Source organism: Recurvomyces mirabilis (genome assembly GCF_035927965.1).
Source record: "Recurvomyces mirabilis strain CCFEE 5264 chromosome Unknown scaffold_27, whole genome shotgun sequence".
Classification (NCBI taxonomy): Eukaryota; Fungi; Ascomycota; class Dothideomycetes; order Mycosphaerellales; family Teratosphaeriaceae; genus Recurvomyces; species Recurvomyces mirabilis.
In genome coordinates this window covers 183854-206020 of record NW_027041961.1, presented here as the reverse complement: position 1 = coordinate 206020, position 22167 = coordinate 183854, and the positions used below count along the sequence as shown (strand labels likewise).

The 22167-nt window shown below is 53.3% G+C and overlaps 9 protein-coding genes across 9 annotated transcripts; 3 read left to right on the top strand and 6 right to left on the bottom strand.

Moving 5' to 3' along the window:
- Positions 1-306: 306 nt before the first annotated feature.
- LTS14_008773 (uncharacterized protein) lies at positions 307-3561 on the bottom strand (the record flags this gene model as incomplete). The annotated part of the gene is made up of 1 exon (XM_064841459.1): positions 307-3561. One exon carries the CDS (start codon positions 3559-3561, stop codon positions 307-309), a length of 3255 nt encoding a protein of 1084 aa, XP_064690950.1.
- A 492-nt stretch (positions 3562-4053) lies between these two features.
- On the top strand, positions 4054-5106 carry CDC28 (Cyclin-dependent kinase catalytic subunit; the record flags this gene model as incomplete). Its single annotated transcript, XM_064841458.1, has 2 exons — positions 4054-4440; positions 4510-5106. The coding sequence occupies 2 exons, from the start codon at positions 4054-4056 to the stop codon at positions 5104-5106; spliced, it is 984 nt and encodes a 327-aa protein (XP_064690949.1).
- Positions 5107-5529: 423 nt separating this feature from the next.
- MET10 (sulfite reductase [NADPH] flavoprotein component) lies at positions 5530-9679 on the bottom strand (the record flags this gene model as incomplete). The annotated part of the gene is made up of 3 exons (XM_064841457.1): positions 5530-5715; positions 5838-6066; positions 6447-9679. The coding sequence occupies 3 exons, from the start codon at positions 9677-9679 to the stop codon at positions 5530-5532; spliced, it is 3648 nt and encodes a 1215-aa protein (XP_064690948.1).
- Positions 9680-10233: 554 nt separating this feature from the next.
- LTS14_008770 (uncharacterized protein) lies at positions 10234-11216 on the bottom strand (the record flags this gene model as incomplete). Its single annotated transcript, XM_064841456.1, has 2 exons — positions 10234-10589; positions 10643-11216. 2 exons carry the CDS (start codon positions 11214-11216, stop codon positions 10234-10236), a joined length of 930 nt encoding a protein of 309 aa, XP_064690947.1.
- A 1133-nt stretch (positions 11217-12349) lies between these two features.
- Positions 12350-13756, bottom strand: RRD1 (Serine/threonine-protein phosphatase 2A activator 1; the record flags this gene model as incomplete). The annotated part of the gene is made up of 1 exon (XM_064841455.1): positions 12350-13756. The coding sequence occupies one exon, from the start codon at positions 13754-13756 to the stop codon at positions 12350-12352; it is 1407 nt and encodes a 468-aa protein (XP_064690946.1).
- Positions 13757-13980: 224 nt separating this feature from the next.
- On the top strand, positions 13981-16788 carry LTS14_008768 (uncharacterized protein; the record flags this gene model as incomplete). The annotated part of the gene is made up of 1 exon (XM_064841454.1): positions 13981-16788. The coding sequence occupies one exon, from the start codon at positions 13981-13983 to the stop codon at positions 16786-16788; it is 2808 nt and encodes a 935-aa protein (XP_064690945.1).
- A 130-nt stretch (positions 16789-16918) lies between these two features.
- On the bottom strand, positions 16919-18027 carry LTS14_008767 (uncharacterized protein; the record flags this gene model as incomplete). Its single annotated transcript, XM_064841453.1, has 2 exons — positions 16919-17381; positions 17471-18027. The coding sequence occupies 2 exons, from the start codon at positions 18025-18027 to the stop codon at positions 16919-16921; spliced, it is 1020 nt and encodes a 339-aa protein (XP_064690944.1).
- Positions 18028-18276: 249 nt separating this feature from the next.
- LTS14_008766 (uncharacterized protein) lies at positions 18277-18858 on the top strand (the record flags this gene model as incomplete). The annotated part of the gene is made up of 2 exons (XM_064841452.1): positions 18277-18354; positions 18415-18858. 2 exons carry the CDS (start codon positions 18277-18279, stop codon positions 18856-18858), a joined length of 522 nt encoding a protein of 173 aa, XP_064690943.1.
- A 1680-nt stretch (positions 18859-20538) lies between these two features.
- LTS14_008765 (uncharacterized protein) lies at positions 20539-21720 on the bottom strand (the record flags this gene model as incomplete). Its single annotated transcript, XM_064841451.1, has 2 exons — positions 20539-21124; positions 21167-21720. 2 exons carry the CDS (start codon positions 21718-21720, stop codon positions 20539-20541), a joined length of 1140 nt encoding a protein of 379 aa, XP_064690942.1.
- Positions 21721-22167: the final 447 nt, after the last annotated feature.

Below are 22167 nucleotides of genomic sequence, written 5' to 3'. Positions count from 1 at the left end.
CTCATCTTGTGCGGGGAGCAGCTGCTTGACGTGAGCACACTCACAGCCGGTGCACATCAGTACGGCCGAAAGAGATTCCCGGTAAAGATGGAACTGTTGCACATAGGGAGGACTTCGTGGATCAGTGTTAGGTGTAAACGAGCACGGGACGCTCAGGAGATATATATAGGGACAAGAGCCACAGCACGGAAACCCAATTCACAACTCAATCGACTTGTTTCGAGGCACCGCTATCAAAGCCTACATATGCACTATGCTCGTCGACTCATCGTCTGTCCATGATAGCTTGAGTGGCAAAAGCATCCTCTAATCGCTTTCCAACCAGTCCGGCTCAGCATCCTCATCTTCCGGGTCATGTGAGAGCAAGGAGCCCTCATCACTATGGCCATCCACCTCCATGGCTTGCGCATCAGTCTTGCCTCCCTCGACTGGTTCGGGGGCTGATTGTGCATCGGTTAACGCCCGGTGGTGTTCTAATAATTTGTCCATAGATGAATTCTCGCCCACATGAGTCTCCGGCGTGCTTATACCAAATCTGTCAGAAGGCATCTCCTTCATATCCGCACTTTTCGTGGGTATGGTATCCGTCATAGTGGTTGGCAGGAGCTTGAGATCGCGAGGACTTGCGGCATCTGGTTGTTCGATCTCATTGTCTTCAGGCAGAAAGCCACCACCAGGACTGTCGTCAGTAATATCTTTCTGGGCGGCGTCGACCATGAACCCGCCACCACCTCCTCCGTCATCCTGACTGCTCGCATGATCGTGCTCCTGGTGCTCATGTTCATGCTGATAAGGCCTCTTCTCGTCCTCGGCCGCGAGTCTCCCACCTTCTGAGTCGCTCCCTACCAAGAAACCACCGCCTTCATCATCTTCATCTCCACCTCCTTCAGGCACAAACCCTCCGCTATCATCGTCAGACTCATCAGCATCAGGCAAGAACCCACCACCCGCTCCCTCAACGTCATCATCCTGATCATCTACCACACGTCGCCGGCTACTGCGAGTTGCGCGCCTAGCAGCAGTCGACCCGGCATTGGCTGTCTCCGATATCTGCGCGTTAAAGTCACCGGCTTCGCCGACGTCCTCATCGCTGTCATACTGCTTCCGCTTCTTCTTAGCCGAACTTTGCTTAGGCGCAACAAGCTCACGAACACTATACCTGCCGGCAGTCCAAAGTGGCGAATCCTCTTCCAGATGCGGTATCACAACAGTAATATCATTCTCATCCTTTTCCTGTCGCTCCTCAGCATCATCAGCCCCATCAGCCTCGCCACCACCTTCTCCAGGTCGTCGGTAAGACTTCACCCTCTCTTGAATCCTCAACCCTTTCAACATCCTAGCCCAAAGCCTAAGCGCAACCAGACTCCGCTGCTTACACTTCTCTTCTTCAGCCTCCCACTCCAGGCTCTCGATGACATTCCTTACAGAGTCGGCGAACTGCTCCGCCACAATCGCGCCCTCGATAACAGCTGTACCTTGACGGCCCTTGAACTTGAAACCCGTGACTGCGTCAGCAAAGTCCACACGTAAAATTTTGGCCGCTTGTTGCGTGAGTGGATGTCTGATATGCGCACCACCAGCAGGGACCATGGACGGAACGTAAATATCCAGATTCCCGAATCCGTTTCTCGGGACCTTGCCACGTATCACAGGTGGTGGACTATAAAGCGCGGTCTGGTAAGCAGCATACAACGCAGTCGTCTTCTGCCCCGCCGCTTCATCCTCTTCTTCAGTAATGGACTTTGCTCTTGCCACTCTACGAGAAACCACATGTTTCAGTGGCTGCTCTCCCGCCTTCATCTCCCTACCAAGTCTGAACCACTTATCTGCACTCCGACAAACGTGGACATCTTGTCGTCTGAATACGGCTTCCATTCGAGGTTTAGCAGCTGTGCCAGCATTTACCTTTCCAGCTTCACGTTTCGGGAAGATGACTTCGTGGCGCCTGAGATGTCGTTCGAGTGCGTAGTATGGATGATCTTTGAAGTCTTGTACGTTACTTGGCAGACCCTCCCTAGCCTCTTTAGCGGCTAGTTCAGCATCCTCAACTTGATCGCGGTCCAATGCAGCGCCTTTGCGACGGAAAACCCGCAAAGCCTTCTTCATCCATGCTGCTCCATTCTGCGTTGCCTCCACACGCTGCCTACGAGTCTTGGCATTGAAGGCTTTAGCATATCGTCTCGTCACATCTCGTGCCGAACCATCTTCTTCGAAAGCGATAGCGTAGCTCAGCTGATTCAGATCGTACGAAGATGGTGGCTCAAGTTTGCCCGGCTTGTTGACCGTGCCAGTGACCACGCAATCAACAGTGACCCATTTCTGAACAGCGGCGTTGAAGACTTCTACCCAGAAGACTGGATATGCAAGTGTGCGTACCGACTTCTTCTTCTGCTGTGGTGTAATAGCTGGGTCCGCTGCCTTGGCAAAACCAGGCTGACCAAGTCGGCGGCGTGCAGAGGGTATTTTCGAAAGCCTGCTGGAAGTCTTGACACCCATGTCATCGGTACTACCATCGCTAGCAGTATGGTCGTCTGCTGAAGCAGCATCAGAAGCATAAATAATGCGCTTGACCGGTCTGACCGGAGTAGTCTTCGTGGCTGTGGGATTAATTGGCAGAGTCTGCAGCGAGCAGACTAGTCGTGCTACGACTCGAATACTTCTCAGCAAAGCACAGAATAGCTGGGCACCTGTATCCTGCGAGCCCTCACGTCGCTTGGCTGCACGAATGAAGTCTGCACGATCCATGGGCTCGATGTCAGAGCGGTCTTCGTCAGCAGATCCATCAGTCACCCAGCTCGCCTTCCGCATACCAGAAGCGGTGACACTAAATGCACCTCGAAATGCTTCCGAAACCTGCTCCAGACCTTCTACAAACATCCGGTTCCTATCAAATTGGGACTTGTCGGGGTTGTCACGCAGGTAAGCTTTCGTCTTTGGACTCATTATCGACTTCAGATTACTCTGCGCTGCCTCGTCATTGCACCAGCTGTTGGCATAGATGCAGTGGCCAAGCAGACATAGGAAGTGCGCTTTATGGACCAGTAGCCGATGCGCTTTCTCAACTGACGAAGCGGGCTTGCGTTTGGTCTTGCTAGCATGTGGTTTCGGAGTGCTATTCTTCTCGAGGGAGATGGTCACGTCACCAATCGCATCGTCTTCAGCGGCTGATGAAGTACCTCCATCTGGCTGACCAAGATCGACGTCCTCGAAGCCGAAGTCACTCTCGTCATCATCGTCGTCAGAAGCATCAATGGTCTGAAGTCCTGCTTTACGGCTTAAGATCGAAGTTGAATGATTGCCACTCGTGTTCAGCGGCTGCTTTACTTCATCCTTATGGCGAGTCGCAAATGGTCCAGAAGGGCCAGCGATTCTCCTCCGCTTGAGTGGTCGATCGTCAAATGGCTCAGGGTTGGTCACGGCTGCTTCTATAAGCATGTCTTGGTAGACATCTGGAGTGGTGTCCATAGTTTTGCGACCACGTGTGGCACGAGTCGAAGGACGTGACGGCATCGCCCTGGTTGGCGTCGCTGGCGTCTTGCCTTTGCCTCTGCTTGATGCCATACTAATATTCTACTCGTTCAAGCGACTGCTTGTCGCGTACTTATCGCGCTCTCATGTGACCTGCATCTAGACCTCAATCTTCTTAGCAGGTCTCGCTCCGTCACATGTTCCTTCCTCAGAATGGTCGAGGTGAGCAAAGCACATGTAAGGCCATCGCCTCTCTGCTCGAACATCGACGACAAGAAGTGGAAGTAGTCAGAATATATCTTTACTGCTGCACGTGAATAACGCATAGGGCTCGTGGCACAGGGACAGGGATTCCAACTTCGGCAGCCGGCAAGGTTTCACTGCAACGCGTGCCCGGCCCGCGTTTCTGTATTTGTTGATGCGTAGGAAAGCAACCTACAAACAGACCACTCTCGAGCTGAACTCGTGAGCCACAAAACACAACCTGTCCATGTGCTGAAGGAAGACACCGAAGGGATCTACGCCTTCCCACTCTCACCTGCCGACATTAACACATCCAGCTAAACCCGGACCAAGCACGCCAACATGTCCACAATGGAGAATTACCAGAAGATGGAGAAGATCGGGGAGGGCACATACGGCGTGGTGTACAAGGCTCGAGATCTCACCACCCCCGACCAACGCATCGTAGCTCTCAAGAAGATTCGCCTAGAAGCTGAAGACGAGGGGGTACCATCAACCGCGATACGTGAAATCAGTCTGCTGAAAGAGATGAGCGATCCCAACATCGTCAAGCTATTCAATATCGTGCACGCGGACGGTCACAAGCTATACCTCGTATTCGAGTACCTGGATCTGGATCTGAAGAAGTACATGGAAGCCCTCCCCGTCTCACAAGGAGGACGAGGCAAGCCCTTGCCCGAAGGTGTCATGGACGGCAGATTAGGCCACATGGGTCTTGGACCAGAGATGGTGCGATGCTCCCCGCTCTCCCTCATACCAATATACACCGGTCACGCTAATCAGAATCCATATCTGTAGGTCAAGAAATTCACCTACCAACTCGTGCAAGGAACCCGCTACTGCCACGCCCACCGCATCCTCCACCGTGACCTCAAACCTCAGAACCTCCTGATCGACAAAGAAGGGAACCTCAAACTCGCCGACTTCGGCCTCGCCCGTGCCTTCGGTGTCCCTCTCCGAACTTACACCCACGAGGTCGTCACCCTCTGGTACCGCGCCCCTGAGATCCTTCTCGGTGGACGCCAATATAGCACAGGAGTGGATATGTGGAGCGTCGGCTGCATCTTCGCCGAAATGGCGACACGGAAACCGCTCTTTCCCGGCGACAGCGAGATCGACGAGATTTTCAAGATTTTCCGTGTATTGGGAACACCGACAGAGTTGGACTGGCCCGGTGTGACGAGCTTTCCGGACTTCAAGGCGAGTTTTCCCAAGTGGGAGAGGAAGCAGGATGAGAATTTGGTGAGTGCGGAGGGGAGTAAGGTGTTGGGGGAGGAGGGACTGGATTTGTTGGAGAGTTTGTTGGTCTATGATCCGGCAGGGAGGATATCGGCGAAGCAGGCTGTGGGACATGAGTATTTCATTGGAATGGTGCCGAGGACTAATGGGTATTGAGGATTCCAAGGGTGGAGGTCGAGGCGATGAGGATGAAGTTGACGATGGGATGTGCACGAAGCTGGTATGGTATGGGAAGGATGGCAGGCAAGGGCCCGGCTGGTCTCGTATCTCTTTTGTTTTCAGCATGCGATATGATACTCTGGGAAGGCCGTCAAGTGGCTCAATAGACCCAAGCCTGAAACGAGACTGGGATGAGCTGGCGTTATGGGAGTCGTGCTCACGCCGATCGAAGGGTAGCTCAGATGCATTCAGCTTGCTGTATTCTGGTAGATGTTCGAAGGCTTTTGAACGTATCCAGTCAACTCGTGAGCACCGTCCAGCTAGTGTCTGTATGGTGTGATCACATCTTTCGTTACCAGCATTATGTACAAACCCCCCCTGAGCCACTCGTGCTCCATCTTACAAATATGGCTAATACTTCTAATTCGCACTCCCACCGCCATACTTCCCTCCACCCGCCTTCGGCCCCCCACCACCCCCACTCGTCCTCTCTCTCGAACTAGGACCCTGTCCCGACTGCGACGAACTCCCCTCATGTTCCTTCTGACCCTGTGGTCGATGGCCCGAGATCTCTTTGTTCGCTGGTGAGACTTCTAGTGGATCGCCCTACAATCAAAATAAAACATGTCAGTTCAGTATCTTGGCCACGGAATATTCGCCTTCTTTATCATGACCCTCTCTTTAATCGATCCATCCAGGAATGTGGTGTTAATGGAGGCGATACATACACCAGCACCCTGCCCACTAGCACCGCCACTCTGCTGTTTACTAGCCTCGTGTTGACCCTCCGGAGATGTGTTGCTCGGGTCGAAGGCTGTGTCTCCTAATGCAGCCGCATCGTCTGATCCACTCTTCGAATACTCGTTTGGCTGAGGGTTCAAGGAGTCCTTGTCCTGCCCATCTTTGCGAGCTGATTGCTGGCTTGAGACGGCGAATTGTCTTCTTGTAACGACGTGTCTGCTGACAGTGTGAGGTCTGGCGGCTACAAGCTGGCGGCGGAGGAAAGACGACATGTTTGGCTGATGTTTGCTCAATCCAGAGTGCTGAAGGGCGGTTTCTGTAGAAGTGTTGATGCAAGGTGAACCTGGAGAAACAATGAACGTCATCGCTCGTCGACCAAACCGAGGCGTGCCCGAGAGTCAATTGCAAACACTGACGACAGAACCATACACCTCTCACAAGTCAGACTATGAAAGCCCATGAAACGAAGGTGCAAAAGATGTCACGATAACATGGCCAAATGCTGAAGACAAGCACTATATGGCATATATACAAGCAAAGTCTAAATCCCTCGTTCCTCAAACGCAACCACCATCTAATAAACCTCAAGCACATACCTCCCCTCCTCCTTGAACCTCTCAATCTCCTTCTGCCCATCCTTCTTCTTCCCCTCCGCCAACGACTCCACCACAACAGCCTCCTCAAGCACATTGGTAACATCCGGCACCGGCCACGTAGGGCCACAGAGATAAAACGCCCCCTCCTCCTTCAAATAAGCCCTCCGGATCTCCGTCAACGTCTCCCGCATGCGATCTTGGATGTATATCTTCTGCGGCTGATCACGCGAGAAAGCGCGACCAAGAAGGGTGATGATGCCGGCGTCTCGATACGCCTCCCATTCTTCACCGTAGAGATATTCTTCCTTCTGATGACGGGAGCCCATGTACAGGAATACATCGCCGATAGGCATCCCCTGCTCCTTCTGCCACGCCCGTTCCTGCACAAAAGCGCGGAAGGGTGCAAGACCTGTTCCGAGACCAGCCATGATGATTGGCGCTGTAGTCTTAGGCGGCAATTTCATGACCGATGGCTTGATAGAGACTGTGACTTTGGCGCCGAGGGGTAGGGTGTCGAGGTATCGTGTAGCTTGACCAAAGCGATCGCGTCCCTTGGGATCGACCCAGTTGACTGTGACGATAAGGAGGGAGATGCTGTTCGGCGTCACCTTCTGCGAAGATGCGACAGAGTACTCGCGACGTTTCATTGGGTTAACGATGCGGACAATGTCGTGGAAGGAAGGGTGGGCGGAGGGGTATTCGAGTAAGATGTCAGCGAAGGTGACGGTGTCGACTTCGGCGCGGCGCTTGAACTCCACGACAGATTCCTGGTTGCCACCTGTACCGAGTAAAAGTAGATTCTGCTTCTCCCTCTCATCGCTCGCGAAATCGGAGAGTGCTTCGTAGAAACGCTTTGGTGGTCGACCGAAGATGTCGACGTTCTGCATTAGGGCTTGGTATACCGTTCGGTTCTCCAGGATGGAGGTATCATCACGCGTGGGAACTTCCACGATCTCGCCAGCGTCAAGACCATACCACTTGATGAACTCCTCAACTTCTTCCTTGTCGTTCTCAGCATGGATGCCCAAAGCCTCACCGATCTCGTACTTGAGACCTGTAGTGCCAAGGTCGAACTCGATGTGGAAGATGTTGCGGTCATAGTCTGGTGACGTGAGTCGGCGATGTTCCATGACTGTGACGACAGCCGTCTTGATTCCTAGATCTGGGCGGAGAGCTGTAGCGGTCCCGTAGGCCTCCTTGAAAGCAAGACCCTTCGCTGCTGTGGACCACTTGCGCAGGAACGTTGGTGCCTCAAGCTCGTCGAGCTGAAAGTCGGAGAAGCTGTTGTAGTTGAGGTCGTCGGATTGTGCGATTGGCACATTCTCCTCGGGCTCAAGCGTGAGCCAGCTCTCTGGAATCTCAACGTTCTTCAATGCCGCATCAAGATCTTTCGCAAGTGTGTCGAGATCATCGCCACTAGCCTGCAACTTCTTCAACCCAGTCTCGTATACGCTTGGCTGAGCAATCTTCAAGAAAGCGAGCTGTAGAAGATAGCTCTGCAACTCGGGCTGCTCAGTAGTCTTAGCGCTTGCAGCTGGGTCGAGGACAAACAAGTTGATCTTCCGCGAAGCGATAGCCTTCCTGGCTGGTGTAGTGAGATTCTTCTCAACATCCTCTTCCTTCCAGTTAGGCGATACGAGAAGCAGAGTGCCACCCTCCTTCAAGCCAGCTAGCACAGAATAGTCCTTCAACAACTTCTGCTCTGCGATCACAGCCACGTCGGCTTCCTTGACACTGTAAGCAGACTCAATGCTCTTTGGCGAGCATCTTAGGTCTGTGCGGACGACGCCTCCTTGTACAAGATTATCGCGTCCACTGCGCGCAGTGACATTCAAGGAGCTGTTGTTCGAGAGCAGCTCAGCTAACATAAGTGGTGCGGTGGCGCTCTGATTGGCGTCGACGTCCCAGAAGCTGTATTGCTTCGTCTCTGAGCCCGTAAGCTGCAGCGCCGGGAATTGCTCAGCGCTCTCGCCTTGCTTGCTGCCCAGCTGGCGAAGAAGTGCCTCCATCTTAGCCACAGTCCAGACCGTCTCGCGTGCGTACTTGATGTCGTACACGTTTGGCTCCTTGCCACTTCCAGACAAGCTTTGGAACGATACAGCAGCGACCACATCAGCGTAAAGGCTGCTGGTGATACTGCTGTCCGTTACACCAGCTTGATCCTTGACCTGACCAAGGACAGTAATCTGCTGAATGGATGGTGCGAGTGCTTCCAGAAACTCTTCCTCTGCAAACGGCCGATAGACTCGGACATTGATGACTCCGACGGCCACGCCCTGCTGTGCCAGTGCGTCGGCGACCTGAGCGGACAAGCTGGCCTCGACCGTGCCGAAGACCACCATGACCGCAGTTGGGTTGGCGTGGCCGTGATATTCAAAGCACTTGTACTCCGTGCCCAACTCGGCGTTGAAGGCCATCATCAGCTTAGACAACTTGCCCTCAGCCGTCAGCCTCTTCGATACCAGATCCTCCTTGATAACATCCAAGACAGCATCATACGTTCTCTTCAACCCAGCCACATTGAGCACATCCACCACTCTCGTAGTCTCTCTGCCAACAGTGATACCATCATAGACATGCATACTCGGCACCACGCTGGCCATGAGTGTGGACAACAAACTCATATGCTGCACCTCAAACGCACTCCTGCTCCCAACCATACCCATGCCCAATTCCTCGGCTAATGCGAAAGGATTGCAGTAATCTGTCACGAGGCCACTCTTGGTAGCAGCCGCATAGTCCACAGCGGCGATTTGCAAAGCAGTAGGGTTCGCGACATCGTACAGCAGACTCAGCTGATCCAATGCCGGACGAAGATGCTGAAGACTAGCCGAGCTCGCAATGATGCTCTGCGGGACATTGCGTTTGCTCAGATCGAAGTCCGGTGAAAACATATATCCCAATGCGATATTTCCGGCACCGAGACGAGTCTGCATTGCCTGCACACCCGTCACCTCGCCGTGAGCATTTTTCTCGCCAGCCCACTGCCATGACTTGGCCGCAATATCGAGGTCGAACGTTTCAGGTGAGTAAGAAAATAGCTTGTCGGACAGAGCGTAGGCGACTTGCTGGACGAGTGTCTGGGCAGTCAAGTAAGTAGGCCCAGAGACTTCCGAGAGTGCAATGTCCTGGCCAAAGGGGAGGGCAGTCGACTTCGGCTTGTACGAGATTTCGGTGTCGACGCCAAAGGGCGTGACTTGCGGGCCTGAGCCCTCGGAGGTTTGGAGGTGCATCTTCGGTCTTGTAGATGCTAAAACTCGTTGTGGTCAAAAGCAGTATTGAGAAAAACCACAAAGCCGCCACCGCGAGAGGATCTTCAACTTTTTCCCAGCCCGATCGCGCCATCGCTCCGACAGCGGGAGATGTGGGGCTAGATCTTGCATACATGCGGCTCGATGATCTTCACAATTCAAGATGTAAGAGTTGCAAGATCGTTCACATGATATGTGCAGAGACAAGGTGATGCTCTGTGTATTTCTGCAATATGCATTGTGCCCACCGACATTCAAACGCGATTCCAAGCCAAACCAAATGGGTATAATCTATCTCCATGCTCGCCATACCCATGCCCCGTGATGCTCAAGACACGATCCCTCTCGACCCTAGTTCCTGTGAACTTCTACGAGGCCATATACTCAGGCTCCGTCTATTTGGAATCGATTGATCCTATAGGCTGCTATACCAGCCCCAGCCTCTATGCGGCTGTGATACCCAACATCGACTCGGACCGTCGATAACAATACATCATGAATCTTAGCACTTTGCTTTTCGAAAATCCAAATACATTTCAACGGAATTCACCCTCAGGAAAGTCCTCCAGCGGTCCAGATGTCGCGCTCATGCCGGGCGCAGCTTTGATGGGCTTGATAGCTGGTGGCGGGTGCTCTTCATCCACCAACATCTTATCGTCCGAGTAGAGGGCTAGTGCTGGTGTACCATTCGGCTTGACGTTTTCTTTCGAGGGCTCGATGGTTGTCGTCTGCTCGGCTGGATCTGTGTCTGCGACTGCAGCAGGATTGGCTGTCTTCACGATGTTCAATGGCTCGACGGGTTCCATTGATGTTGGGGGTTCTTCGGCCTTGCTCTGTGGCTCTACTTCCGGTTCACCAGTTGACTCTATGTGTACTGGTTGTGCTTCACTCACTGTCCAGTCTGTTAGCGACACGGGACTAACTCGACCAAATAGATCCACTGACCTGCTGGAGCAGCAGCAGCAGCTGCTGCTGCTGCCTCTGGTGGCGCAGCTATCACAGCCTCCGCGACACCCTCGTCCTTGGGCGGAGGAGCAGGAGCTCGTGATTCTCTTCTATCGCTTGTGATCGCTGACCCTACGAAATTCCCTTCCATCCTTGGAGGCGAGTTTCTGATAGCTGGATGTATGTTCTCCTGCGCAATAGCCAATGTATCTGAAGCTGCTGCTGCTGGTACAGAAGCGCGGTACCCAGTTACCCCTAAGTCTCTCCGACCCTGCGGAACAGATGATAACCTCTTCTCGGCCTCCCGTCGACTAACAAGCGGATGCGTGGGCGGTAGCGGATCTGCCCTTGCCGACTCGGTGGCTTGACTCCTCGGACTCTTCACCTTGGTCGTTGTCGTCGACATCCTCGATTCCATCTGCTCTCGCTTCTTCCGCCCAAACATCGACCGGAAGGCCTTCTTAATCGACTCCATACCGCCGTCCTTCTTCTGCCAAACCTTAGCATCCGCCTCGATCGTGCAGGAGTACATATAGGGAGGAGGAGGATAATTGATATCTTCGGTGAATCGCATGATGATGATGGTGTGGTGGGAAAAGAGAAAGAGCAGCAATGCTGTCACGCCACCGGTCTACCCAAACCATGGGATGGTGGTAGTGGTGCGTATATGTATAAATAACGTAGCTAAATTGGAGGTGAGGGTAGGGTACGGTAGGGATGAGGTAAGGCGACCACAATATTGAACCTACCTGTCAAATCATTCCAGACAGGCGCTCCAACGGTTCAACCCAGACACTGAGGGCGCATTAAGCTCGAGATCCGTACCAAATCCCCGCCCTCTCCAATAGTTCGTCCAGAGATGTCTTTGGTCCAGTCCAGTATTCGAGGACGTCCCTCGGCTTGCCGCACCTTTGTCGCAAAGATACACTCGATCGCGCGTACTCCAATCACAGTCCCTCACCCATCTGTCAGTCCAATTGTTTCAGCTCCACAGACGCTGGGTGAGATTCGGGCTCGCCGGACGTAAGGGCGTATAGTAGTAGCAGTAACAGACCAGCACGAAAGCACCGTAATCGCCAAGGTAATAAGAAGCCGCAGTAGGTAGCCTACGGTACAATAATGGAATGTGCAGGTGGGTGATCCTCCGTCAAGTACGTTTCACCCAGTCAAGGCAGCGAGCCCTTGCTCCCGGTAGGCCATGCAGACGCTATCGATACGTTTGACGATGGCACAAGCACGACAAGCGGCTTCCCAGAACGAAAGAGTGCATGCACCGAAATGAGGTGTGCCTGAGCTGAGCAGACAAGAGGTGAAGGATGCAAGCATCAGCTGCGGCAGGCGCCGCGCATGACTGCGCAAAAGTCCTAGTACAGACCGAACAGGTCGTGTTGAAACGCAATTGCGTCTGGACAGGGCTTTCGATAACGCTACGCTCAACGTCTGTTACATTGCGGGTACGTCAACACCGTCTGTTATAGCTGGAACGTTGTAGACATGGGCGGTGGGGCATTCGGTACATTAATGAAGCTTAAAGATGATGCTATTCTTGGCTGCAGCGGCAGCGGCCGTTTGACACGCAGATGAACTACCGAAGCAACGGCCTCGCGTGTAGAGTATATGCATCGCCAACAATGACATCGACATGAGAACCGACGTGGCATAAGGCTCACTTGCTGAATGTAAAGATCGAGGAAGACAGACCTTATATCATCTAGGCCGCTCAAGTGGTCTGGGTATTTCCGGATTTCGTCCCAGAGTAGTAGCAGCAGACCTCCTCACGCCCCCTGGTGGAGACATCGATGTTGTCGCGCCCGCACTTCCAGCCCACGGTGCTCTGGTAGAAGGTATGCCAGTACTAGCAGGCATCAATGACGTCGCGAATGCCTGCGTACTACCTCCACTCGACTTCGCCCATGGCGCAGCAGTCCCCACACCAACACCAACACCTCCACTACCACCAGGTGGAGGTATAGGCACATCCTTCGACACTGGCTGCTGTTGCGCATGTACGCTCCCAGTCTGCGCAACCGCATCTGGATCCGCCTCCCACTTAAAAAGACTACCGAAGGGGAAATGCTGCACTACCGGGAATTTGCCCAATACCTCCGCCGCATACATTTTCAACATGCCCTTGTTGATCTTTCCCCACCCGTCCTTCAAGCCGCTGATATCGTATAATACAGGTGAGTGTTCCCAAAAGGGACCTTTCTTGACGTCGTAGATGAATTGGATGGCGGAGAAGTACATGTTACTCCCCTCATAGTCCCTGACGACGTCTTTCTTGGTGACAGAAGCGGGTGAAGGGGCAGAGTGGTGGGAGCCTTCTGTCGGTACTGGTTTGCTCCAATCTTCTGGGTCGATGGCTGGCCCTAGTTGTGCAGAGCCGAAGATGTAAGGGGCGAAGCTGTGGTCGTCTAGTCCCCAGACGCCATGGGAACCGGCGGGCTCGAGGGTGTATGTTAGGATTAGTCTGCGTATGAGGATAAGGTATGGCTGGATGAGACTTGATACTATTGTCCTTTCTTCGCCATCCTGGAAGAAGTCGAGTTTCCAGAGACAGCCCAAGAAGGCAAGGAAGGATAATTCGTGGCCAGTACCGTAGTCGAGGCGCTGTGGGCTACCGAAGGAGCCTATTAGGTAGGATCGTAATTCGTTGACCAGCTCGTTTGACCGTTCGTGGTCGTCGCTGACATATATTTGGAAGATACTGGACAGGTGTGTACTGACGAGAGATTCGATATCTTGCTCGACAAGGTTGAACCAGTCGCGGAAGGCTACGTTGCCGAATCTTCGTGGCCCTGTACTTGGTGGTGCTTTCTCCAGTAGATTCGTCAGAGCTTTTAATATTGATTGAACGCTTGTGATGCTGGAAGAGGATGATGGTGGCGAGAGAAGACTGCATATTTCGTCCTTCCCATCCTTAGAAATTGGGAACATGGAGCGGTTGAGTTGTAGGATCCATACTGTCAGATCGCGATATGCGGTAGATGACAAGAAGAAAGAAAGGTCGTTGCCGTCGTTAATTCTTTTCGATGGTGTCGTGAAGGTATGTGCTGTACTTGGCGGCAGAAGCTCCAGGCGCATTGCTTTCGGGGCTTGTGCACTGGTCGTCATTTTGTCATGTCATCGTCGGTTCCAGATATATATGTCGTGAAAGAGAAGAGGGCTTCTTAACATGTGCCTTCTTCTGTTAAAGTGCTCGCACAGACCCATTCACGATACTAGCGCGTGCGTAACCAGAGCAACGGCACGCGATCTCTTCGATGATATCGTGAAGCTTCACCAGAGTCGCAGGACCACGAAAAGAAAGACATCTCGATCGTTAACTTCAAGCGAATATGGCGAAGAAATCGGCAGTCAAGACGCCAAAGACACCGGCGCGTCATGCCGATGACTACTCAGAGAGCTCAGAGGAAGATGAGGTGGATGACACAATGGTGCATAGTCCGCAAATACAGCACCTAGCAAGCGATCTCCCGGACCCGTCTTCACCAGAGAAAGATGTGCCACGCCCAAGTGCACGAGTAGAGATCCGGAGGTCGAGCACGAGAGCGACCATGGGCGCGAATCAGTCGCGTGAGGAGACAGATCAATCGGCGCAGGCCGTCACGATTGAGCACCAGGCCCAGCGATCACCGCGAAAGAGTACGGGCAAGCTGAAGAGACCTTCGGCACCTTTCAACCCTTTGGGTTCCAGGCGTAGTACGACACAGGCAGCGACAGCACAAAGACGCATAGGCGGAGAGAAGCAGGTCCGACCAGATGAATATGACTTCAACCCGTCACCGCTTAGAGCCACTCTACGCCTCCCACGGAAGGATCTGAAGAGTTTGAGGGAGTTTTCACCTACCAAGAAACAGAAGCAGGCTGCCGTGAAGGCTGCACGCGTGCCTACACGCGAAGAGTCTTACGAAGCAACGCAGAGGCAGGTGGACGCGACCGTGTTTGGTGCGGAGAGAGACGCAGATGAGGGTCTGAGCAGTCCAAGACGCTCACGGAGGCAGGCTGAGGCCAGCTGGACGCCTGCAGAAGCGGTAGTGCAGGAGGCAGAGGAGCTGGACGGGGAGGCTGAGGAGTATGCGCAGCAAATGCAACACCTGCAAGATTCGATGCACAATCAGATTGACGGGATAGCACACGAGATAGAAGACAACCCTACAGCAAAGCCACAACCACGGCGATCACCTCGAAAGCCTGCGACAGCTTCGCAGCTTGATGTGACCACCTTGCGACCAAAGAAGAATAGAACAAGCGCTGGGTCGCGCCTTTCGACCGCTGCAGACGAAGATGGAGAGAGTGCTTCCACATCACGTGCAGCACGTATCGCCGAGGAGAATAGACAAGAGCGTGAGGCAAGGCGTGCCAGGAAGCAAAAGCTTGACGAGCGGGCTGAAACACGCAAACAGGAAGCCGAGGACAAAGCAAGCAGTCGTCCACCTGATCCTCGCAGTATTGAAAAGCCAGGCCGCCCTCGAAAGGCACGCGACAGCGAAGCTGCGAGGAAAGAGGCAGAAGATGCTTCACTTCTGTCCCTTGGAGAGCAGGGCGAAGGCGTCGTAGCGGATGATGAAGGTGATGCCGATGCTGGAGGCGAGGACGAAGATGATGATGACAACGACTTGCTTGCTCCGACCACCGTGCGAAAGGTCAGGTCCGCACCTAGGGTAGTGATAGACAAGGCGCGACCTAGCGAGCTGTTTGGTCGTAGTACGACGGCCAATGATCTTGCTGCCTCAAGCCCGGAAAAGAGTCCACAGAAGCGAAAGCGGGAATGGGTTCAAAGCCAGGGCAGTGCATCTGCTGCGAATACCTCTGCTAAGCGACAGAAGCAGACACTTGCGGACACCGCCAGTGGCAGTGCATCAATGAGATACGGAGAGGGAGACGAACCCGAAGCAAAAGGTGCGCAAGCCCCTGGCCGTCGTCTCTATGGCATGTGGCGTGCACTCAAGATTGTTCGCAACGCTGTCGCCGAGATAGGAGTGTGGGTAAGAGAGGGCGAACCTCAGCCTGCACGAACGATCAAACTCAGAGATCATGCTGTGAAGGCCGTTTTCGATTTGTGCGACGAGTATTTGGAGGACGACTTGACGCAACCTGAAGCAGAGGTCAACGTTGATGATCTCTCAGATCAAGTCCGTGCACTGTACACTACTGTGCATGGCGAAGCACCGGATCTTGAGAACGAAGTGCGTTGCAAAAACATATATGCCAACCTCTTCCCGCAGCTCGTAAAACTTCTATGGCGCATGGTCAAGGACTACGAGAAAGCAGATGCCGGTTCTCGCGAATCACTTACCCTCGAACGCCTCAGAGACATCAGGAACTTTATCAGAATGACCATCAACCTAGGCATCGGCGCAAAAGACTTCAAAGCTCGTCCAGGCACCCACCTCAGCATCGTCCAACCCGTCGACAGTATAGTCGCGAAACTCAAGCCCATCGACAAAGCACTCACACTACAACTCGTCCGTCGCGAGCGAGAAGAAATTACTCTAATCCGGAGCCAACGCGCCGCAGAAGACCGCGCACTAGCCGCCCAACGAGCAGCGGTAGAAGCCAGACAAGAAGAACGCGTCAAAACCGCCCGGCGCAAATGGAAGCAACTTCATATTGAACGTCTCTGTGCAGAAGGCGGCATCGTGCCAAGACAGAAACGCCAACATCTACGTATGCCAGAGCCGCGGGTCGAGTACGATCAAGACGGCGCGCCATTCACGCGCGAGGCTGTCTTCTGCCCACGCATCGGACCTCCTCCCGCCGATGTAGAGAAGGCACGGATGCTGGTATGGTCGAACGTGCATCTTGCGGCGCTTGCGGAAGGTTTGGCGCGGTATGCGGGTGCGGATGTGTATGAGAAGATCTTTCGGCAGTATTGTCCGCGTGGGGGGTGCTTGAATGGCTATAATGTCACCGAGATTTTGGTGTGTGCGGCGGGGTTGAAGGAGTATTTGGTTGGCTTGGCGGAGGAGGCGGGGAAGGAAGTGGAGGGGTGGATTGGTGGAATTCCAGTTTGGACTAAGGGGTATCCTTTGGGGAAGGAGAATGAGGAGGATGGTGGTGGTGATGTGGCGGCTGGTGCGGGACGGTGGGGAGAAGGGCTTGAGGTCGTTGATGAGGAGGATGACCAAGGGGATGAATTATGAGATGCCCATACCTACGTCGCTGATGCTAAATCGACTCATTCTGCTTTCAGATACTCACGCCAAGTCAGTAGTCACGAATGATGTGGTTTTACAAGTAAGGGGCGAAACTAGTACCCAGTCTATTTCCGAGCTACACCTGCTTCTCGCTCTCCCAGTCCGCCTCAGCAAACTTCCTGTTTCTCTCATGATAGATTTTCGCCCACGCCTTCTGTCCTTCTTCGTCTTGATAGGACTTCTCAGGTGGCGGCTGAGGCGGTTGATGCCAGATCAGGTCTGTGAGATTACCCTCGACCGTCTCGCCGTTCTTGCCGCTCTCCACCCAGTCCGCTTTTCCGACGTTCTCGAAGTCTGCTAGAGTGGAGAAGCAGCGGAGCATTGTCTCCATGGGTGTTAACTGCTCATCCTTGAACTGCTCGAGTAGTCCTGGAGGCGCGAGGCCGGTGCGTACGAGTGCTGGGCATATGGCGTTGATTCTGATATTCCTAGAATTTTGGGGAGGACACGTCAGCTCGTTCTCTCGGGCAAGAGCGAGATAGCAACAGGTGACTCCGTTTATCTCGGTTTCCATGTCTTGTGTACAGCGGGTCCTAGCGCTGCTTGGAAAGGTCTCGAAGTAGGAGCCAATCGGGATGGGAGGAGTGTCGACTTACTGTCGACATGTTAGCAGAATCAACGGATATACGTGGCCTCCAGGGAGTTCTGTACCACTGGCGCCGAAATAGGTGCTAGTGATCGCACCAGCCCGACAAGAGCATGTTTCGAGGCTGCATACTGCGGCGCAAAGGGACTTGGATAGATGCCGGCACCGGATGAAGTAACCACGATCTTGCCACCACGCTTCGCCTTCCCGGCTGTGCTGTCGAGACTCATGTAATGGGCTGCGAGCTTGATACCGTAATACTGTCCCACGAGGTTGACATCGAAGCACATCATGTTCGGCTGCTTTGGTGGTTTGTCAGAGGATATCGAATTGAAGATGTCGTCTCGATCGTCGATGCCAGCGTTGGCTGCGAAGAAGTCCAGACGACCTTGCCACTTATACGCTTCATCGAAAAGAGATGCTTGCTGTGACCAGGATGTTACGTCGGTTCTCACGTAGAGTGTTCTATTTCCAAGATCCTCTTGTGGTGGGTTGATATCAGCCATTGCGACACACCAGCCAAGCGATAATAGGTGTTTGGTCAGTGCTAGGCCTATGCCCGAAGATGCACCAGTGATTACTGCTGTCGGAGGCGCCATGTTCCGGACGAGGAGTTGAGCAGAAGTTCAATGTGACGGCGGAGCTGGACGCTGACACCTTTGCGACTATCTCTTACATACCGATCTTCTACGAGGGACCAAGTTACTGCTGGTATGAGCAGCACGTAGTTATATATCTGAGAGGCCCACAAGTCACTGTTTCGAGAAGTGGGTTCGTCGTTGGAACAAAGTGGGGAAGGCACGGCAGTTTGAAAAATAAACCTTGCTGGCAGATCACCACTGCACACGATGACCGCACAGCGCTTAACTCACGACGACAGCGGACGTCTCATTCCGATCTGCTGTGCTGCAGACGTCAGCGCCGAAGTGAGTCCAAAGTACGTCATGCTCATCACTCCCACAATCAACCAATGGCTGTGCTGTTAGGTCAAAGATCGTCTGCTACAACGAGCACAAGATTACGGAAACGGAAACGCCATGCAAATCTTCCTAGTCTTTGTCGATAGCTTAACAATACAGTACAATGAGCAATCCGAGCACGGTCACAACACTTCTAGTGACCCAGCTTCACCCTTCAAGGACAAGACGTCCCAGGAATGTGCAGCTCTATTGCAGGAGCTGCGGCGCAATGGCGCGGACATTGACTTCGAGCTATTCGCCATCATCGACAAGAGATCTCTCCAGGACGAGACGGCGCTAATCGTAGATGCGCAATTGGACGGCGAAGAGTTCTATGATTTTGGCACGCTACGAGTCCCTTTCGAGCTCACATATGGCCGACTGGCGAGCTATTCGGTGGGAGATGCCTCGGGTTCGGTGGACAGCGTGGCGTCGCTGACGATGCCGAATGGTGTATTTCGTGAGCGGTGATAGTTTACAACCGAGTGTCGTCTAGCCGACACCATCAGGGAACCCAGCAGTATCATGCAAGAAGAAAAGCATCCTCAAACAGGAAGCAACATTGCCAAGAACTGACGAGTCTTGAAGGGACCGCATGCGGGCCCGCCTGAAGTCATTCATAATCTGCAATCTACCGCACTCTGGCATCCTCTTCTTCTTGCTCCCGACAATCATCCTTCGTACGTCGTGAAAAGTCAAGCGTGCATGTTTCAGCGCCTGCACTCGTCTATATCTGTGGCGCGAGCCCTGGGTCGTTGTCTCCAGTCATGAGGATGTTCGTCCCTTGGTGCTCCATGCATAAACAATAGGACGAAGGAGTTCGCTGTGTGACTACTTGCGCGTGTCGAACCATGCTCTAATCACCATGCTGTTCTTCCTCTTCGGATTGATCAGCTCACATCCGTTCTGGCCGCAAGATGGCCAAGCTCGGCCAAAGATCTTTGTCGGGATGAAGCGGTAGCCCCGTCAGAATGCAACTTAGTTGCGCTACTGACGATATCGACAACACCCTCCCTCATGCCATTTCTTCGAGAGGTGGGTACATGTCTTTCTAAAGTGAAAGTAGGGAAAGCACGGCAGTTTTGCAACGTAGGCACTTCCGTAAGATTCGCCAAGGCCGAGACTCAATGCTGCATACATTAACCACCGCAATGGCATTATCTCGTGCATCGCCGCTATACCATCGGTGCATTAAGTCAGTGATCTAATATTACGTCAAGAATATACCGTAGCCTATCGTCTATCACGAGGCGGATCCCCACAAGGTTGCACCAACGAATGTGAGTTCCGTCCTCCTGTGTACCCTCAACGAGTTGTGAAACAGGAGAATGCACATTGCAGTACTCGAATATCCCGATCTTGCGCTCGATGATGGATATGTCGTCAATCGTGAGTAGACTAGATATGCTCGACCTCGTCCTCATCCATGACCGCCTCAAGTGGTACTAAGCCCGTCGCTGTACGCAGATCAAGAGTCTGCATATGACTCCGGACCTCATGCTCATCGCGAGGAGGGCGAGGACTTGGTCCTTGGGCCATCGAACGGCTGCCGACGGGTACTCGCGAAATAGACAGTGCCGGGCTGTGACCTGTCAACGAAGGACTAGTAGCAGGCGAAGTCGTCGTAATCGTTGACGCAGATGTCTGCAAGCTACAGTCCGAAGCTTGGATATAAGGACTGCCTACGGTAGAAGATGCGGCAGTACTCCACGTATTTCGATGGTTTGGCCTCAGTACCTGGCGTAGCTGTCGGAAGCTTTCCACAAATGCTATTCGCCCTTCTGGGGTTTCGAAGGTAATCTTAAGGTAGCCGACCTTTTCAATCCAACCTTGTGGAGCGTAGGATCCGGCCGGTTGGGATGAGGTGAATGATGCCAGGCTGTTAGTATCACTCTTATTACTGCTGACAGAAGAGCGCCGTGGATAGAGACTGATTGATCTTGTCTTCCGGCTCAGACTATCTCGTCGCTGTCCTGCTGGTACCGGAGAGTCCGGAGGCGTTGCCAACTGCATAGTAATCTCTCTACTAGAGTCCTGTGCAGGTATGGCAAGGTCGTTGAACCACCGCAACGGGACAATCCATACTTTCATCCACCTTTGGAACATAGCTGGGAAAGTCAGCCAAGGCTCAGGCGTATTATCGTTGCTCTTTCAGAGTTTAGCACAAAAGTTGATCGCATTTCCAGTCGACTCCTTCAAAGACTCAGATTTCATGGAGATTATGCGAGACTCCAGCAGCAAAGCCTTTTGTTCTATGTCGATTTGGAACTGCTCGTAGGCTCCTTTATCGTAGAATTTGTACTCGGGCTGCGTAGTGGCCGGGTAATTGGTGATTTGTTGTCCGTCCAGGAAGCCGAGAGTCAGTGGCTTCCTGTCGACGTTGAAACGTGAGAAACAATGATCGCGGTCTCGGAGATAGTGTTCGAATAGCGTCTGCTTCTGTGCGTTGACGAAGCGACACGTCCGTCCCAGCATGAGATACTGAACTGCGCAAATGGGGTCGTCCAGCCCTACCAGGATATTGACCTGGCAGAAACGAGACTGGAGCACTTCTACGTCCGATCTAGATCGCAACGTACGAACAGAACTCTGCAGAGCATAACTCTGCCTGGCGCTGTCCAAGTACTTCTGCAGATCGTCAAGCGGTATCACAGGCACCGGGAAATCATCGGGTAGTCCATTCTGTTGGCATATTTGAGAATAACATGACCAAAAGCGGTTGTTGAGTGACTCTATACTGCCAGCATGGTCTGCTTGAGAGTTGACACGACGTTTGTACTAATTGAGTATCAAGACAAGCTCCGTGCTTGGGTCAGGTGGCGGTAGGGTGAAAGCCTGTGCTGGTCGGCACATCGACGACGCTGGTCTCTGGAAAACATCATGGCCAGCAGGCGCATCAGGCTGCTCTGATCGTCTGAATGAATGCTCGAGTAAGACTCTGAGCTTGTAGCTGCAGAACTCTTGGCGGTCGTAACTCAACCTATCTCTGTATTGGGGGAGTTCATCGTCGAATGCTGTCAGCAACGTGCGCAGTGCGCCGCCAGGGTTGCGAATGTAGGCTTTGTTGAATATTGACAAGTTGTTGTCGAGGAATTTCAGATACGCCTTGAGATTAGAGTCGAAGGCCTTCAACCCTGGATAGTGCTGGCCGGTCCAGCTGAATATCTGATCATCGAATCGTAGCTCCTCTTCCACACGATCGAGCTCCTCGCCGAACACTGTTAGGCGCACAGCCGCGCTATCGTCCTTGCTGCAGAAGGCTCGATATATGTCCTTGCATCTGTAAAGAACTTGAACGAGTTCTGTGATTGAAAACCCAGGTGCGACCGCCATCGGGATGTTTCGTCCCCGACTCCCGTCCCGGAACAACAAGCACACGGACCCTTGGACCAGCTACAACAACGCCTTCACCAACGGGAAGTCCGCGAGAACTCGACCCAGACGACAGATAAAGTCGATGAGGATGCGATGTCTACAGACCGACGGGCTATGATCTTGGAGTGCGTGTGAGTGCGATCACTCGGCAAGTCGGCAGAGCAGAGCTCGTCGCGGGCCAAGGTACCAACACAGCCTGCCTTTGCATGCATGTCTGACGCCCGCACCATGCCACGAAACGAGGGCGGCGCAGCCACCACGCCTGCCGTCGACTGAATTTCAGAGCTTCAGCCGTGCGGCCTCATCGATCGGGACCATAAGACCGGTTTCGATCTACATACAGTGGCGGCTGGACTCGATAATAGGTCGTTGGCACGAACAGCTACTGTGGATCTCACGGCTGCG